Consider the following 20,104-nt stretch of genomic DNA (forward strand, 5'->3'; position numbering starts at 1 on the left):
TTTTAGTTTTGGCATACTTAGCCCCTGATAAAATTGATTTTATAATTCTCCTAGTCACGTGAAGAAAGGCTTTTATGAAGAAAGAATAAGTAGAATAAAAAATATTCAAAACAAAAGGCAATTAAAAGTGAATCAAGAAATCAAAGCCTATTTGCATCTTTGCAATACAGGAAATCACCTTCCTTTCCCCTCCCTCTGCATTTAAATGCACCAAACTGAATGAGAAGCTTAAAGTCCCACAAATGTTTAAGGAATAAGAAGTTCAAGGAATTACAGCTTATAATAACTTCCCTCTCTAAAAGCAAAGGGGCAGAACAAGGCAAACTATCTTTTCCAGTTCCTCGTTTCTTATGGAATTCTCTCTGTGGGAAAAAAAAACAACCAACCACACAAAAACCAACAAAGAGCCCACCCCCACCCCCCCCCCCCACCCCCCAAAAAAAAAACCACCACACAAAAAACCAGGATGAAGCTGCTAGCGTGGGATGGCAAACCTCAAAGCAGTGACAGGCCCAGAAATGGAGTTTTATGCAGGGAAGTGAGAGAAAAGTAGGAGGAAGGAACTGGTAGTCCATTATAGGAAAGAGAACTGGAAATAGGAGAATGGCCCCATCAGATTTGAGGTGCACTTCTATCAACTATTCTCAGTGGATACTGGGCTATTTCCAAAAACACAAAATCACTGCCAAACCTGTGTGTGTGATGCAAAAGGATGCAGTCTCTCCAGGACCACACACAGTTCCACAGCAGACCTGATCATTAGGAGGTAGAAGTCCACTCATTTGTCCTGAGTATGAAAGGGGTGAAAGATTTTGAAAAAGGAAAATTAAGATAAGGTTGGTTCAAAATTTGAGCAAGCGTGCTACTTCATATTTTACAAAAGTTGTACTAAAAGTACAAACTGTCGATAAGTGATAAAACTGTAATAAATAAGCTTACAGTTTTCAGAATTCACTTAATGAACTGCCTAGAAGCTCTGAGACTGTTTAAGGTCTTCATGGTCCAGGATGATCCAAAAACCCTGGCATTATTTTCCATGCTTTTGTAGTAAATCTTAGTTTTACCAGAAAATAACTCGGAAAAAAACCCTCATTCAAGTTCAATTTCAAAGACAGAAATTAATTCTTTATCTTAAGTCCAATTTTCTCTCCTTCAATTTGGCCTCTGAACACTTGGAAGATGTTACCAGTCTCCAGCTCCTTCTTATTTTGTAGTGCAAATCCCTCAGGATCTTTCCATTAACACTGCAGAACTACTGAGCCATGTCTATGTAGCTTCCCACTCACCCACGCCTATCAAGCAACCGATTTTTGCTTTTGAGATGGTGGCAGCGGAGGGCAAGGCTTGCCTATTATCTGACCAGAAGAATTTACTTCCATGCCACCTGGTACAGTTACTGGTTTGATTTCAAAGAAGGAAGAAAAAAAAGCGTTCCCAACTGATGTTGATGTGAGTAAGAACAGTCAGGCTTTAATACCTCAACTATGTCATTCTTTACCACATGGCACTTAGGATTTCAGACCCTACTGGATGTCAAAACCCTTTGGTTAGAAGAATACATTTTCTACTTTCCTTCCGGGCAAGAGGGCCTATTAATAAGTTACTTGTCTCCTTCTGCATTTTTCACACCAGTTGCAGCAAGAGTTGCTGTACTGTGGATAAAAGATACTGACATTTTCAAATATATTCCATATTTTCTCAGATCAGAATTTCTTCATCAGGCTGCTGCTGCTCATGATAGGATATGTCTTCAGATAGCAGCTCAAGTTCAGATCTAGAATCTCTCAGAGCTCTCACCTCCAAGAAATAAACCACATATGACCCACAGCAGCACCTACATCCTCTAGACCATGACTTACCATTTCTATAAACTGACAAATCTTTCTTTAAAATATAAGAACACCCAAATGCATTAAAACTTACTGATCCGGCAAGCATCATTAATCCTTATTCATTCTCAAGATGTTATGAGATAGCTCACCTGAGTGGTTAGGGACATCTCATGATCCATAAACCACTTACATATTACAGCTAGGTAAGCTGTTTCTACCCCAACATTTTGTAACCTACAGCAGGTTTGAGCCCAGGAGCAATTAGACAGTAAAATAACTATATCCTTTTTGAAGCTGATGCAGAAGTGAAAGGTGCTTAGAAGATGCTTCAGATCTTCTGTCATATTCCATATATTAGATAGTGAGTGGCACGATGTGTCATATGACTGGATGTGCTATTTTCCTATTTTTTCCCACACCTATCTAGCTGGATTTTTCTTAGACCAAAATGGACTTTGAAATACAGATTCTTCTCATGTAAAACCAAATCCTTGTCCAAGTTTTCTATCCTTCACACAGAATTGCTGCTTAGGGAAAGGCCTTCAAGGACTGCAAAGAGAAAGAAAGAAAAATCTGTCACACTTTTTGTGCACTATAGGTATTTAGCCAGTTTCACAGGTAGGAATCCAGAATAAAATTCCAACAAGACAAATCATGCTCTTCTAGATTATACTTGTGTGCCTCAGTAATTTAAGAATAAAATTATAAACTGAACCCCCAGGATTGCTGTACTGCATATCAAAATACAATGTCTTTTGCAGATTCTTGAAGGTTTTTTTCATATGGAACAAAAGACTTGTATATTATCCCCTGATTCACCTGCCTGAAATATTCCTTTTTCCTTTTATGCTCCTCTGCTCTTTCAGTCCATGTTCTGGATGCATCAGGCATTTCCCTCTCAAACATTGACTTGAGTTAATGATGTTCCTTCAGAATTCAAAACAAGTTGGTTGCACATGCTGATGAAAGTTTGAAAGAGCCAGCACATTTCAGTGTTTTAAATGTACTTATAGGAAGAAATGTTAGAAATGGTCTGAAGAAAGCAAAATTCTGTACTAAGCAGCATGTGATATGAAAGACATCAGGTGAAAAAGAGAGACACCCGCAGCTGGGATACCTAATTATTTTCCTTATCCTCCTCATTACTATTAAATAATTCAAGGTAAAAATTTAGAAACACTGTGCAACAAAGAGAAAAAAGGCAATTATCTATAACATTACTGTAGTGTGAGCTCTCCCCCACATGCCCAAAAAAACCAAACCATTAACACTTTACAGCTCTCATCTTCTCTCCTGTCAAATAGAGCTATTTTTTCTCCCCTTGCATTTACAGTCCTTTCAAAAGTTGTCCAGTGTCTTGGAGAGCAAGGTTAAGCTCTGCAGGAGACAACAGATTGCAAGAACCTTGAGAATTAAAAATTTTCACAAAAATCTCCCTTCAAAAATTATCCTGATTAGATTTACATGATACTGACAGTGATTTGGAGTAAAATTTCCTGGCACTGTTCTAGCAATTAAGTTCTAGCAAATAATGTTCTGAGGTAGGGCCATTCCCGAGATCCATTAGGCTGAAGAACAGCCTGAAATTTTTAAAGTCATTAAGGCAAGATGACACATCATGGGGCGATTCATCAGGCATATATATGTGATATAGCTATGGAACTTTTATCTTCTTTTTTCCCCCACAACCAAAAGTACATGGGCAACTTACCCTTGCCACTTGCAAATTGCACTTTGCGGGAAATTTAATAGCAATAATTTCACCTAGCTTTAATCTGGTCATATACACTTTAAATAACAAGAAAAAGAATACTGCTTACTCACTTTTGCATAGTAAGAAATAACACCTCACACAGAGTTAGTTTATGTTTCCCCAAAGCAGGCCAGGAACAAAGTACTACCACATTAGCATACTCCCAAAACCCAATTTATTTCTTCTATAAATATTGCTTTGAAGTGTGTTGTGGTGAGCAGATGACTAACCCCATATGAATGGGGCATTCCTCATATAGCCATGGTCGTTAGCTCAGATTTATTACAGCATTAGCACTGGTGTTGTGAACCTGAAAAAACCTTCCAGTCCATCTTAGCCTGGAGACGATGATTTTTGTAGGAGTTCGCTGCTTACATGCATGTCACCTAAAGCCTGCCCTTTTGCTGGTTTTGACGCCAGCGTTCTATGTTTCAGTAGAGGCAATCCTTAAAAAATCTGCAGGCCTTGGACGTCCTTATCCAAAGAGGAGGCAACTTTTAAGAGCTACAGTTCAGGGTTTGGAGCTTGCTATGTTGTGAAGTCTGTCAGCACTGCCCGCATCCCTCCAGCGTGCCCTGTCTGTACTGAATATCAATGATGTAACTCTGGATGGGCCAGACGCTCCGGCTCATCGGTGGGTCTGAAAGTGCTGCCATGACCTGGTGCAGTCCCATGCTTACTGATGAGAGATACTGATGCGCTTCACTGAAAACTGCATCCCTTAGGACTCAATTGTCTGAAGCATTGTTTATATAGCCAAAAAGCTTAAAGCAATGTTGTCTGCCTATTTTTTTTTTTTATCACAATGACTTTGGGGGGTGGGTGTGTTTTTTGGAGGGTTTTGTTTGTTTCTTACTTTTTTTTTTTTTTTTTAACTCATTGTTCACTCTTAACAAGAAAAACTCTATCCAGATTTTCTGCTGGCCCTACCTCTTTGCTGAAACTTGTTGTAGCTGAGAAACATATCCACGACACTTCTGGTGGTTCATTCCAATGGAGAAAGCATCCAAGCAAAGTAACACTCAGAAATCCCAAACAGTTGCTTAACAATTACGGTAATAACATACCAGCTCTTCAAATATCATGACTAGCTTCAAACAAGAACTAATAAAGCACAGCAGAGAGGGGTGAGGGAATAGATCTGGAAAGACAGTCCCTACTTATTAAAAAGAAATTAAAAAAATTAAAAAAAAAAATCCACTCCTTTAAATTAGGAATTACTGGCTTGAGTAGTGTTGCTGGTGGCTAAGATAGATGAGAATGAAAAGCAATGCAAAACTACCAGGCATAAGGAAAGCATGCCAACCACAACCTCAGTGGCTAGCAAGAAGTCTGTGGCATCTAAGAGATTTTTGTCATCTTGCCAGGGCTAGTGACAAAGAGCAGGTATCCAGGAGACCACTTTTGCAAGGCAAGGTCTCTTCTTCCTTTCCCAGCACATCCCCAAATCAAAACATCGCGCTTGCAATAACCATGACTACAGAAAAAGTTGCTTTGGGTTTGAAGTCTCACAGGCCTTTGCGCTCAGCCCGAGTGATATCCTCAGCAAACCTAGTCGGCCCTTGGCACATGGCTGGCCCTCAGTTTCAGGCCACCAACTTCCAGCAAAACCAATTTCAACATGCCCCTGCCCCACATCCCCTAAAAGGGGTACTAGGGGTACGCTGGCTTCTCTTACGGTTAGGTGTGTGTTTGGCAAGTACTCACACAGCATGGCCGCATCCGTTTGCTCTAATGAACTGCATTATAAGGGGAAAATCATGCCTCAGGAACGTCACCAAACACGATGCTGCAATGCATCTGTATCTCGTTCAGGTATTTTGATAACAACAGTGTGGTTTTCATCAGTTCGTGGCTATCCTTGTTCACAAGAGCCTCTGAACACTTCCTACCCTGCTGGGGGTCACCGAAGCACTCCGCTCCTCTGTGAGGCTGTGAAGGAGCAACACTGACCCGTGTGTCACGACACCAGCCACCAAGAGTTCCTTACAGTTCAGAGAAATGTTCACAGTACTAGGGCAGATTTCTGTTCCTTTCAGCAAGAGTGCTGTAAATAAAACTACCTAATTATGTTTTCAAATTTACCTAATGTTATCCTCATTCCTGTTTTTATGTCTAGTGAGAAAGAAGCTATTCACAGACGAAGCTGAACAAAGCTGAGACAGCTACTTCTTGCTCCTGGGATCTGTGTCCACCTTAATCAGAGACAACACCTGAAGTGCTGCAGGACTGCACGATGCTTGCGTTGCCCAAGATCAACGAAGATGCGTGGTTTTGGTCTCTGGCCTGTTTTGATTAACGAACTCAGTGGCTGAAAATTTACTACAGTATGTGAGCATGCGTGTCCTTCAGTCTGACCTTTTAACTCCTACTTTGTTGTTCTTCCCTGATCCCTCTCACTATCTGGTCTAATTCTAGTGTTCACAGGGCAATTTATGATTTAGTTTAGCATTCAAACATGTGCCTTTTCCTCAGTGAACTTCATACTTCGGATGAGTCAAGCCCTGTAGTTCCAGGAAGTTCCTACCTAACAAGGAGAATTTAGTGCGAACAGGCACCAAAAGCTTGGGATCTTCCAGTGCAACTGAGAACACTAACAAAAGGCTCCCAAAATGATAGATTTTGCTCAGTTGCTCAAAATCCAGATAGGCACGCATCCATCAGTATTATGGAATGTTAAAAGTAGAAAACGCAAAGCATTTTTAGAACTGTTCATCCCTACTCCACCTGCACAGCAAGGCGATTGCTGACACAGTGCCCAGATACGAGAACTGCAAATGAAAGTCCCCGGGTTTCTGCTATTGCTCAGGAAAAATAAACAATATGCAACCCAACCTGACAGCTTCACTGAACAAAATATACGAGAACTGTTATTTCGAGGCATATGTCTCCACAGGGAAGAAACTAAAAATTGAAATAGCTTTTTTTTCCCCAAGTATTAAAAATGGAAAAATATATGTCTTTCCACAGACCAAGACAGTGGTTTTAAACCTGGTTTTATGTAACATCAGCCTCTCTGAAAGATCTGTCTGTAGACATATTCCCTATTAATTAGCGATTTAGTGGCCATCTGTGAAAAGGGATAAGCAAATATGTTTTGATTCATTTAAAATGAAGCTGAGGAGTTAATTGCTTTTACTTCCAGTAGTAACACTCATACTTCTCTCTATATATATACATACACTCAATAAATAAAGTGAGGCAAAACCATGCAGGTCAGTTCATTGACAGATGTGAAGACAGTTTGCTTTACGAAAGTATAATTTACCATATGGTCAGGAAAAACAGCTACATAGTAATATGAATTGTGTCTCTTATCAGAAGCATCAAGCCTCCACAACACCCTCCACAGATAGGTACTTCATCTCTATTTTAAAATAACCTGTTCTTCCCAAACAGATGTGCATTATTTGAGGTCAAGAATCAAGAGCATTTTTCACCCACCCACGTCCCTCTTCGGTGGAGCTGACCAATGGACCATACATCCCCAGGGCTACACGATGAGTATGCTGCAGTCCCTCACAAATTTAATTAGGGGCTGCACCTACCCATGTCAAAATAACCAACAGTAAAACACTTTCTCCCTGAAAACCGCAGCCACAATGACGTCGGTAGGACAGCGCATACAGTCATTGCATTTGAGAGCACAAGAAGACCTCCCTACAGAAGGTGGCCCTGAAGCAGAGACCAGGGCCACTGAGACCAAGCCATGCTTTCTTATACTTTGCCCCAAGTGTAAAACCAACGAACCCAGCCAGCCCCACAGGCTCAAGACCCACACACAGCTTATTCACCTCAATCATCCCTTCCCGGTGCCTACGCACTGCTAACATGACATACCCCCCCTTCCTTCTACAAGCTTACATACCTTAAACTTTTTACTAGGCCAATATTTGCACTCAACTCAGCCAAAATTCCCACCAGTCCAGGATAGCTTCACTAACATATCTCTAAATTTTTAATTAAAAGCTACCTGGATTTATTATTTACCATAACAAAAGACTGAATAAAAAAGAAAATGGAAGTGGTCTTACTTACTTTTTTAAACAGCTATCTGACTTCATAGCAAAGTACTATTACTAGTGGTCAACGGGTCTACAAAGAGTTAATGTAACACAGATATTTCTGCTACAGGATCAGCTTTACAGAGGGAGTAAGCAGTGAGCAGAAGTGGCTGAGCAGCAGCGAAAACCAAATTTTGTCTTATGGAACGTGGAACATAATTACAGAGTATTAATTCCATCTCTCTCTGCATAAGCATACTAAACACACATGGAAGGATACTAGTTATGAACTGCTTACGCTTTCGAATACCTGTAATATTCTGAGCCCTTCTGACACAAACGTCCTGTTTGGATGTCACCATAGTCCTGTGCTGACTGTACCACAAGCCTTTCAGTCAGTTTGCCAGTGGAGAAGACAGCGATACACATCTTAAAATCACTTGTTTACCCAGTAACTCCTCTCCTGAAACAGAGAGGCTCAACAGACAACACTCCAAGATCAAAGAAAAAAGTATTGCTGCTATTCACAACTTTCCTGCCCAGAAACTATTCAAGATACTCAGCCAGTAAATCAAGTAAACCAAAAGAAAACTAAAAACCAAGTTTGCTAGAAGCAAGGACCAGAAAGCCTTGCAAAACTGCGCCACCTGGCAATGCTCCTCAGGGTAGCACACACCATGTCCAGCCTGCCCCAGAGATACAAGAAGTTGCACAATCAAATCCATCCTATTAAAAATAATTCTAGAATATCAAACATGGAGAAAAAAATATGCTCTTTTTCTTCTTTTAAGCATAATAATATACGTGCATTGTCTCTCTCTGCATGTATACACATATGCTACGTACGTGTGTCTGTATGTGTGTACGTATATATATAATTTATTTATTCTTAAGTTCACCGAGTAGGAAGAGTTCACACTTCTAAAAGTAAATTCTTCCTTTCTCTCCACTTGATGCCAACATCTGCGCTCCTGGGAAGCGGTCCTTGAGTGTCCCTACCAAACCACGGCGGCATAGCTCAGGGAGCAAACTGAAGTCAAGAGCACTGACACCAAAAATCAGAGGGAAGGTGCAAAGGCGGTGCGATGACTCCGAGCTGGAGCCCGGAACGAGCAAGCACCACGCTGTTGTAGTTTCTCGGTCAGCCACCAGTGGGAGGCAAGTGCTCGCCGTGCACGGAGGTGGGACCTGCACCCTGACTTTCTGTAGGGTAGCTGCACCTACAGCCCCTGCAAGGAGGGTGGGGGTCGCAGATATTTTCACATATGTTGACCACCAGCTCCATTTCAAGAAAATTCAGTTTCTTTTACAAATAAAGAGAAGATCAAAATTTCAAAGGTGATCTTGCTGATAAAATTGTGACCATGGGCTTAGCTGGCCACGGTATTGTTTAACAAGCCACTAGTTTTTTGACACAGCGCTTACTGCTATTCCAAAAGAGCAGAGGATAAAACACGCAAAGAGAAGGAAATGTTATCATTTTCTTTCCTCTCATCTACATCTGTCCCCATCAGGCTAATGGAAGTTTTACTATTTATTCACAGGAGGTTAATTGGCCCACGGGGAAAAAATTACCCTCCTATTAAAAATTTCCAGCCTATTTAAAGTAAAATTTTTCTGGAATCACTTTGAAATATTAATGCTGGCTGTTATACATTGTCCCCAAATACTCTGGGTTTTTGATGACACTATAGTGGCAGTTTTGGAATCTCAAAACCAATCTTGTTAACATATTGTCTTACTCAGCTGAAAAAAAAAGGGTAACATCCTCAAAGAAAAAGTGACAGTGTTGTTTCCGTTTCATACAGAAAAGGTTGTAAAATGACTTGCCTTATTTCACTGGACTATTTAAATATACAGGTATGTATTTTTGCCCAGACTATACCTAGCCACTTCAAAACCAAGATAAATTCACATAATTCTTAAAGACTTATCCTCTAGCAGGGAAGAAGTTAATGGAGTGATATGTTTGAGGTTGGACTCCACAAATGCTACCTATCTTCAATTGGAGTTTCAGATAGTCAAACAATTAGGCTCTCTCTGCATCCTTCACGGAAAGAAAATGCCATTCCCTGTACTACTGAAAGATAGCAGTAGCTTTTGAGAATGCATCACTAGACAGGTGCTAATATCAATGCAGTGTTAATGGCAAAGTATAAACAAGAAATCATATACCACTTCTTTTTATTAGTGGGCAGTAACCCATGAGCAGAACTGATTTGAAATTGCTTGTTCCTGATGCTTTGGACATCCACAGCCCCTATCGATCCTATACGCAAATCTATGTGATCTGACATCTGCAAAATGAGGACCATAACAGAAGCATGTAGCCTCCAACTGTGATATGAGTAGCTCAGCTCATAAACTTGTTACTTGGCCAGGGACAAACATTAATTTTTCCAAGTGACGTACACAAGCTTTAGCCAGGAAACTTCTTTTCCCTCCCCTACATTTATCTCCCGTACATTTGCTATGTACCTTTCAGGTTCTCAACAGACCAGACAAAATTCTCATAAAATAGCCCTACTTCAAGTTCAGATCAATGTTTGAGAGCCTAATTCTAGAGGCAAAATAGTATTATTTCAACATAAAATTTTATGGTGGAAGAACGTCTGTCAACAATTAAGCTCTAAATAGCTGCAAACTAAACAAATCAGTTTTGTTCCTCCCACCCTGAGGAATGACCACAGCTCAAAACTTCAGCATGTTAAAAGCAATCAAGACCCTACAAAAACCAGAGAGGTAAACTCAAAGACTGGATTACTTAGTTGCCATTCCCGCAAACACATATTGTGAATAGTCCTAATGGTTTCCTAGTAGTCGTTCACAGGATAAAGGTGCTCAGATACACAGACAGCTATAGGGTTAGAAATGTAAAGTTCCAGAAGTCCAAATACAAACAAAATTTTTTCCCTCAAATGTGATTGCATTCATGAGATTTAAAATTGCCACAACACTGTTTTTTACAACTTGCTGAAATTAAAGTTCATTTTAGAATTCAGAGCAGATATCTATCAACATTAATCTTGCATAAATTCAGTTTCTTTCCACCACATTTTCATATGAAGAGTTTGGAGCAGGTACAACTCCAAAATATCCCCATGTACATTCTTGATTTTATGAAGGTTATGTTCATTCAGTATTCATAGTACTAAATAATAATAATGAATAATACTAGCTATTCTTGTCTAGCTAGTATCATGAGCATAACCCAATGAACAATAAGCCAAAGGTCAGGATATTTCCTATTAAACAGGTACCTTCATCATGAACTATGTTTGGAAGCCTGTTTTGTACTACACTGCTACGTTGTCTAATACAGCTTCTCATGAGGAAACAGCGTAATTGCCTCCAAGTTTTATAGAAATTTCCCTTCTGCTACATGGGTGTTTTATTAGGATGATGGGACTTCTTAGCAGTGGAAAAAGCTAGAACAAAATTAACAATTTTTAGAGCTAAAATATCCCAAACCCTGTGTGGTCAAGAATGCTTGTCTTTATAATTCTTCTCACTAACCTTCAGCCTGCTTAACACTGCACACGTAATCTCAGTGCATGATTTTATTGCTGCTGTAAAATGACACACACATCAGAATCAAAGCTTCACGTTTCTATCATAACGGGTACCGTGCTGCTAATTGAGTTTCATTATATATTTGGTTTTAATTTTCTGCTTAGCAAGGATTGCCTTTTTTCTCATCTAGATGTAATATTACTGTACAGAAGCTTCTCTCTTTCTCCATATAATGATATGCTCTTCCATGGACAAAGTAGATTTTTTTCCCCTTATTTTGGTTCAAATTCCACCTTATCTAGAAAAACATGACCTAGTTTAACAGTGGCCACCGTATGGTTCTTAACTCCAAGTAGCTCTCAAGGCACTTTGAGTGCAAATCCTGCATTGAAGTGACACAACGTGGCCAAAAGCTGGACAGCTTGGCAATATGAATCCCTTGCAACAAGGAAATGTGAGCCGGAGGTGCCCAAGGCCAGTATGATCCTGGTTGCTTTAGGATCTGACTGTATGCTCAGCCACAGCAGAGTTCATGGCCTCTAGAGAGCTACTGTTCTCCCTCCCTTATGAGATGCTCTTGGACCTCCTCCCACTCACCAACCCACTTGTCCAATATATACAGCTCTCAGACATACAAAGATTTTGGCACATACCAAATGGAGAAAGAAAAGTTGTCTGTGCCCACTCTGGTGCATTAATACTTCAGGCTTTACACATTTTATGGTTTACTTACAAGAGAATATTGAAAGGATATTGACAGAATATTGATTCCAAAATGACTGAATTTTTGCTAGTCACAGCAATACTCCCACTTGTGATTTTAAAACTAACCAGTAAGAAAGTATGTAATAACTATATTGCCACCAAAAATGTTTTAAGCTGCATAATAACATTTGACACGATTCCAGATGTTCTTATGATATCAGTATTCATGACACACAGCTTTGGCATTGTGCGTGTGAGAGACAGAATCTCTAATACTTACAGCCAATCATCATCATAGCAACAGCAAAGATCTTCTCCCCATCTGTAGTCGGAGCAATGTTCCCAAATCCAACACTGGTGAGGCTGGTCATCGTAAAATACAACGAGGAGATGTAGACCGAATCTTTGCTTGGTCCGCCTTCCCATTTTCCAAAGCCTGATGTGTTAAAGCGGTAAGGTGTTCCTATTGACATCCCCAGCTGATAGAGCCAGCTCTCAGTTCGGATCGTGTTTGTATCCTCATCAATAACTTCATAGTCTCCTATGCTGTACCAAATGCAGGCCAACCAGTGTGCTGCAAGACCAAACACGCACACCAGCAGAACCAAGACTGCTGCTCCGTATTCAATGTAGTGGTCCAACTTCCGAGCTACACGACCCAGACGAAGTAGCCTGACCACTTTAAGTGAACTGAAGAGGCTACTGATGCCCTAGGAGGATAAAGCACAGTGACCGTTAGAATTTAATATTAAAGCAACAACATTCATAACTGAGGTTTCCAAAGACACAAGGTGATCCATCACAAATAGATGGTCATCAGACAACACCTGAAAAGAGCGACTGTGACACATGAAAACGTTAGTGACCCTTTTCAGGGACAGATATATGCACTCTTGTGTTCATCCACTAGCATTTTGTGGGTTGCTCTCTGAACTCCCCTTTCAAATGGTCTGAATAGGTCTACAAATACGTTTGTAAAGGCTTCAAATGACAGGCTATTTATTGCACGTCCAGTTATGCAAGCAGACCATCCCTGAGCATCCTGATGCTACTTTAGGCTGACTGAAAATAAATGTGGAAGTCACTGACGATTAAACTATACAAATCTAATGTTGAGAGGAACATAACCAGACACCTATTGAATTCACTCCAGCGTCTGGAGTCATGAACCTCTTATGGCTATTCCTGACTTCCTTATGATCCTGGGCAACACATGTCTTATGTCTCAGATATAACACAGTTTGCAGTATTTAGCTCAGACATACCAGGAAGATAAATAAGGAAGGCCAAAAAATACTGGAAGTACCCGGTGATTTGTAATTTTTCAGTGTAACAGCGCATTTCCTATGACTTCACTTTCAGGTAAGAATTCACGCACTGATAATCAGTCCTCTGACATTTCTTACATGGACCACACAACACTTAACTATCTCACTGTCTAATCCCCATATCATATTCTTTTTATGACAGCTTTGTTATCAATGTAGTATTTCTGTGCTGATGCTAATATGGCTCCCATAAAACAGAATTAAGCCAGCATGTAGGATTTTGTATTGTTAACTTTTAGACAGATTTCCAGTCCCATGCACAAGAAGTTAAATAAAAAAAAAATTCGAAGCCATTTGGGGGACTAGAAGATCTGAATAGCCTTTCATAAAAATCCTTTCTTCTTTTTTCTACTCCCTCTTATCAAGACTGTTTCATACATAGAAGTCTGATTAAAATTTAAGCAGACTGGTTTAATGAGTATTTCTGGAAATGCGTAATTGCATACTTCTGGTCACCAGCTTTTACTGGAAGTTTGTTTATTCCTGCATAAATACAACTGCTTCAGTATCTTAGGCTGGTTCAATGCACTAGAAGAGATGTTTTATTAAATAATTACATAAAGCATATTGACTCATGTTCCCCAGGACTGCAGCAATGTATTTCCCCTTTATTTCATGAATTTGTCATGATTACATTGACTCATTTTCAGAGACAGATGTAATTTGTTACCTGGGAACACACTATCAATTTCTATTAAGTATTTGGACAAGATCTAACACAACCAGGGGGAGGGGAGTAAAAAGGAAGAAAAAAAGAGAGGAAAAAAGCAGCCTTCCTTTAAATCAGAGATATTTGCAGAGAACTAGAAGAGTCCAAGGGATCTATTCTTTTCATGATTATCTATGCCAAACTTTTCAAGTCACTGATACAAAAATTCCTTCACAATGTAAAAGTTAATTTCCATTTCCCATTCATTCCATACTCGGCTTTGTTTTGTGAACAATGGAGCAAAGCCTTGATGCCAGGTCAGAGGATATGACACAGAAGGCACAAGGCCTTCATTTCCAGGGGAGGGAAAGCAGGTACTTCTGAACACTCAGTATGGAGAGGAAAAGCAAAGGGGAAAACACAAAAAACAGTAACATGATAACCATATTTTAGAACTGGATATGCAAGTCCCTGAGTGACCAGTACATACAGTCTCTACATTCTAAATATCCGCATTCTGACGTTACAACGCAGCCTTCTGGCCTTTTTCCTCAGGACCAATGTCCATTTTTCTCCCTTTCCTCTTTACCAACTTTAACAGCAAAACAATAATGTTTTACATTTTGAGAAGTCTCCAGTAACAGCCTGCTTTTAGCTTCAGTCTCAAAGCCAAGCTTTTCAATCATGCAGTGCTTACAAGTCTCAGGCAAGGGCAGGAAATTTTTCCATCCCAGCATTCTAAATACCAGTTTTATTTTTGCTCAAAAATAGTGGTGCAAAATCTGTTCTTAAAATTAAAACTCATCACTGAGATTTAAAAAAAAAAAAAAACAACAACATGCTGTTTGTCAGTGAGAGTCCTACCAAAGACAAAGATAATAATGATTCAGGAAAGACTTTAAAGTTTGGAATTTGGTTAATTCTTAATTGAAAAAAAAAAAAAAAAAAGTCAAGGATTAGAAATACTTGGGGGGGTCACAGAAGGGGAGTTTAAGAAATTGGGTATGAAAAATCAGAATACAAAATATTTTAAATTAGATTTAAAACGTTTAAGGCAAACTACCTTGCTTTGAGAGTACTCTTATCCTAATTTCCTTTGTGAAATTCATAAAAAGAAATTTTGTAAACACATTTAAAATGTGATAGAACTGCATCATTTGGGAGAAAGTGATTCTACCAAATTCTGACCAGAGGTAGAGAGGATTAGGTTTTTTGTACAAAAAGAACTTGCTTATTTGCAGAAAATAAATGCTTTATTTGGTTGCATTGAAAGGATGCATTTAATATTCAAATTAGTCACAATATTTCACCTGACTGCATTGCCAATAAGATTCTAAAAGTTCAGAAAAAGCTAAAAAGAAATCATTTATTTTTATCTCAGCATTAACAGTATTTTATATTTGATTTCCTCAGAGGAAAGGGTTTGTCTATTCTAAATGAATCAATATCAAGAGGAAGAAATGCCTAGGGAAATAATTATTCATATAGCTCTCAAGAATTTCTAAGTAACAGAATTTCAAATGGGTATAAACAATGGAAACTTAACAAACTGTTTCATAGATTATAAAGTAGAAAAAAATCAGGTCGTTCTCCAATACTTTAAAACAGTACTTTTTGTCACTAAATTTAGCAAGTAATATTTTAATACTCATAGGAATAGATCTGCTGGATTCAAAATTGACCTTTTTAGATTACCACTTTCCAAAATAGAACTGTACTTTTAGATTACTGTCCATTTTAATGCTCTTATCAGTGCAGATTATTTTTATGCTTTTATCTTACAGATGGCTCCAAGATGTAACGCAAAAGAGCCTGAACTCAATTTAGTCCTCTTGATGCGTGTCCCACCCTCTTAGCTCTGCTGCTCCTATAACCTTTGAGAGGCAGACTAAGAGACACCCAGAGCTCCTTCTGCCCAAAGGACATAGATAAACCCCAGTTCATAAAGAGCTAGCAATTGCACTAAAGGTCCCAAACAGGCACCCCTAGACGCTCTACTCTAAAGGATCACCATGAGGAACTTCTCTGTGGCAGGCAGGGAAAGGACAAGACTAAGTAATATCCCACAAAGTCCCACCTGGGCCTGACTTACTCAAACAGAGTTCCACCTATTAGTACTCTATCCAACAGAACCCTTCCCCTAGCGTTATGCAGAAGCTAAGAAATCTGTTATATGGCCAGGGTCAAAAAATAGTATATTTTTACTATGTTTTGTTACAGACATAACTTGTGTGCAGCACTTACTTAAATATGCAGCACTTAGTCAAATATGGCAGAAAATGCTGAATTTCACACAAGCTTATATATCAAATTGTTTTGAAGTAACTGAATGACATGAAATAGAGATTCTACTGCTGATACCTACATATTGTTGTTGACAAATATTTAATAGGCTGGCAGTTTTACTTTCATTGCCAGTGATGGCTGATGCATGAAAATGGAAAAATCTGTAGCGAGCCCCCTCCAAACCAAAGAGCAAGCTCAAAGCCCTGACAGCCAGCAGAAATAATTCTGTATTCGCTGGTTGAGCAAACCTGAATGTCAAAAATCCTTAAAGTAATAAATACAACCACTCCCCCTTCCTCTCCTCCGATGCAATCTTTGCAGAGTGGAATTGCACCTCAAACACAACAGAAAAACAGATCAGAAGTCACAGAATCAGTAAGGTTGGAAAAGACCTCTAATATCATCTAGTCCAACCATCACCCCAACACCTCCATGCCTACTAAACCATGTCCTGAAGTGCCACGTCTACTTGGTTTTTGAACTCCTCCAGGGATGGTGGCTCCACCACCTCTCTGGGCAGCCTGTTCCAATGCTTGACCACCCTTTCAGTAAAGAAATTTTTCCTAATATCCAGTCTAAACCTCCCCTGGCACAACTTGAAGCCATTTCCTCTTGTCCTATCGCTTGTTACTTGGGAGAAGAGACCGACACCGACGCTACAACCTCCTTTCAGATAGTTCTTTCAGCCTCAGTTCTGGAGGAAAGCAGGACCCACATTTTACATTTAAAGAGAATGCTTCAGAAGTTTGTCGGTTACATACTGCCAAAACTAAATTTCCATCTATAATTTGCCATTAATTAGACCTACTCACTAGATACCGTGCACATTGACACAGAATTTCTTTTGTGTCTCTTTGTTTTGTGCAAGACATCATCTACTGCCAGTACACCCCTTGTCTCACACTGATATCTCAGCCATGTAAGTAATCTTCTCCCCAAACATAGGATCCAGGATATCCGTGTTTTGGCTCTAGCTTTGCATCAGACAACATAAGATTTGTGCCATTACTTCCATATCTATAAAAAGAGATAGAGAAGAGATGCTGTGATGAATTACTGTGAAGTGTTTTGATAACATAAGGGCTGTAGCAGAGTAATTATTAGTTACTTGTGTCGTTACAGTCCCCAAGAACACTAACAATGGACACTACAGCGCTAGATGCTGTACAAATAAAAAACAGTTGCTGCTGTTCATTTGCCATGCTAAATTAAATTCAACTCAATTCATTGAATAATAATAAAAATTAACTACAGCCAAAAAAAAAAACCCCATGAGAAATAATTCATTTTCCCTTCCAAACAAGATGTAGGATGAACAACTTTAGAAAAGAACTAAAACGCAACTTTCATCCCACCTCCTACAGCTATAGTAATGCTAGCACTTTAGTAATAGATTCAATCTGCATGACAGTATTCACTTTTTAGGCCATTATTTACTTTCCACATGTACAGAAAGAAAATGCACTTAACCCAAGCATTAAGGGTTTTTTCTAGGCTCAAAGGAAGTATAATTTACTTCCTACCTACTATCTATTTTAAAAAAGAGAAATACTCAGTATTGACACAAATCTGTTCTAAGTTTTCCAGCACTTTCCTCTCACATGTAACTGCTAAAGTTCTGGCTTCATCTCACTTAAAGGGAGATGCAGGAGACTAAAAGCTAACCATTAAAAGAACGGGAATGAAACAGAACCAAAAAAAAAAAAAAAGTATTTATCCAAAAAAGGGAGGCAATGAACTGAATTTATCACTACCATAAGTGAGGGAAGAGCCATGGAAAGCACTGCCTTCTTTCCTGACATTTGATTCTGAAGTCAGCTGTGCCACAGCCTGGCTCTGCCTATGCAGTAACACGGCAGCCCTGTCAGGTCATTATTAGGACTTCTCATTTCTGTTATTTGCCTCTTCTGATTTTTTTAAATTAGGTCTGAGAACATGACCTTTCCTACAGATTGCCATATTTAGCAGCCAACAGATGAGATAACGTTATGCGCACAGGTCAAAATCAATATCTAAACCTTCTGGTTACTGCTGTGGTTTTCAGCACTGAAGAAAGCAGATCTCTAGACTCACAAAGCTTATTTTAGTCAGGCATCTACGAGCTTGGTTAGAATTGAGGGGGAAACAGCAATAATTCATGTATAAGAGCACAGGGTGTGAGAAGAAATGGAAAGGCTGATTTTTCATTTATAAAACTATGTCTATGCTTGCCTTACACACATACACACACACTCGGGAAACAAACTTTTTTTTTTTTTACTTTGAGAGGAAGAACAAGGATGAAGATAACATGTAAGTAATCTAAAGAAATCTCACTTTCCACACTAACAAATAAAAAATTTACCCCTGACAGACAGCAATCTGCTTCCCAATGCTCCCGATTCAAAGAAGCCGTTAGTTTCAGAAGCTTTTTACTTATCTCAAAGAGGCAAAACACCCAAATAAGATTTAGTGTTACTGGCATATAATACCACTCCATCTTTCCAATTCTAATCCAATCCCTAGTATGAAATAGACTATAAAGCAACCATTTAGCTACTCAAATAAATACCCTTTGCCATCTCATCTGACTTTCTGCCTCAGATCGATACAAGTACACTGAATGGGGGAAAAAGAACAGAGTAACTGATCCCCTTCTGTGAAACATGCTTCCCTTTATATGCAGTGTAAGTATCACTCTAACAGCAGCTTTTTGAAATAATTCAGAATCTAATATATTCAATTAGCTCTCCTTCTTGGACAAGGGCTATCACCATACATTATCACTGAAAATGTAATTCAGCATTTTAATTCTTTTAGCCTTATACAGATTGAATAGCTTATGTAGACTACTATTCTCTCTTTAACAGTATGATAAATCATGTTATGCTTTTCAAAGCTATGAAGAAGTAGCCCTGAAACCCAATAACACCCTTACTTATGTGTGACTTGGCAAAAAGACTAATCTGAGCATTAGTAGTGCAGAAGAGGAGCTAACTGGCATCTTAACAGCCACAGCAGAACCTACAGAGTAGGTGCTGAGCAGGGACACAGCAACACAACCTTCTCTGCTGTTCTCTTTTGGGAGGGGCTATCCATCAGCAGACAGAGTAGATGCCTCTGAGCCACCCGGGTGTATGAGCCTGGGGGAGACCAGGGAAACAAGCAGAATTTAAAATAACTAAACACCTTAAGCAGGCTTGGAGCAGAGGAGAGAATTTAACCCTCAATGGGTTAAATGGCAGAAAAGCTCTGCAGTGCCTATGTACAACACCAACGCAATTTGGAAAACAGAGGATTTGGGTGGAAAAGGCAGCCTGCCCCTTCAGAGGGTAGCATAAAGGAGGCACTTCATAAGTAGCATGGAGGCTGGGTTTTTAAGGAGGGATGTTAGAGAAACTCATATTTGATTGAAAAAAAAATTAGGAGGGGGGGAAATAAAACAACGTAGACAAAGAAGAGAGACGCCCTGAATCAAATCCTCAAGAGACTGTGAACAGTGCTGCTTTGCCTTCCTGGCAGTCTGCTTTACCCCAGGAATCTGCTTTACTGCATCTGCATTTCCCTAAATACTCCTTCCACCTACCTGCCTGTTAAGGAGTAATTCCTGCCTGGCACAGCCCCTTGGGGCCACGCTGCAGTACAGAGGCACCTACAAAAGTCAGACAAGCAGCACTCCTCCTCCATGACCACCCTTCCTTTCTTTTGCACTCCCCTTCGTCCACAGGTAAAGGCCCCCAAGCTCTTTCTGAAGCCTCCAACACCACCTAGGAGCCACACCAACAACCCCCCTAGCCTTGCTCCAAGGGCCTCTGGCAGGTTACAGCCCAGAGCACACACCTCCCTTGGGCTTTGCCCTGTTTCTCAGGGGTCTCTCACAAGGGGACACCCAACCAAGTAAACCTCCACCACCACCACCACCACAGCCCCCAACCCAAGGCCCATGCTCCAGCCCTCCCACTGCCCCACCTGCGTACAGTAACCCAATTGCTTGATTCTTCCCCAGGAGCACCGGTAAGGAGTCACCCAGCCCAGGGGGTCTCAGTAATCCCTTC

General features: G+C 39.8%; 1 protein-coding gene across 3 annotated transcripts in view; it reads right to left on the reverse strand.

Annotated features, from left to right (window-relative positions):
- KCNH1 (potassium voltage-gated channel subfamily H member 1) overlaps window positions 1–20,104 on the reverse strand; it is a 194,631-nt gene that overhangs the window by 128,091 nt on the left and 46,436 nt on the right. For all 3 annotated transcript variants that reach the window (XR_012774827.1, XM_075496359.1, XM_075496358.1), the window contains exon 7: window positions 12,088–12,517. Coding sequence is in view for 2 of the 3 variants with exons in the window: in XM_075496359.1 (XP_075352474.1) it covers window positions 12,088–12,517 (430 nt within the window). In the remaining variant the exon portion in view is untranslated. The remainder of the gene's footprint in view (window positions 1–12,087; window positions 12,518–20,104) is intronic.

Source organism: Mycteria americana, chromosome 3 (genome assembly GCF_035582795.1).
Source record: "Mycteria americana isolate JAX WOST 10 ecotype Jacksonville Zoo and Gardens chromosome 3, USCA_MyAme_1.0, whole genome shotgun sequence".
Taxonomy (NCBI): Eukaryota; Metazoa; Chordata; class Aves; order Ciconiiformes; family Ciconiidae; genus Mycteria; species Mycteria americana.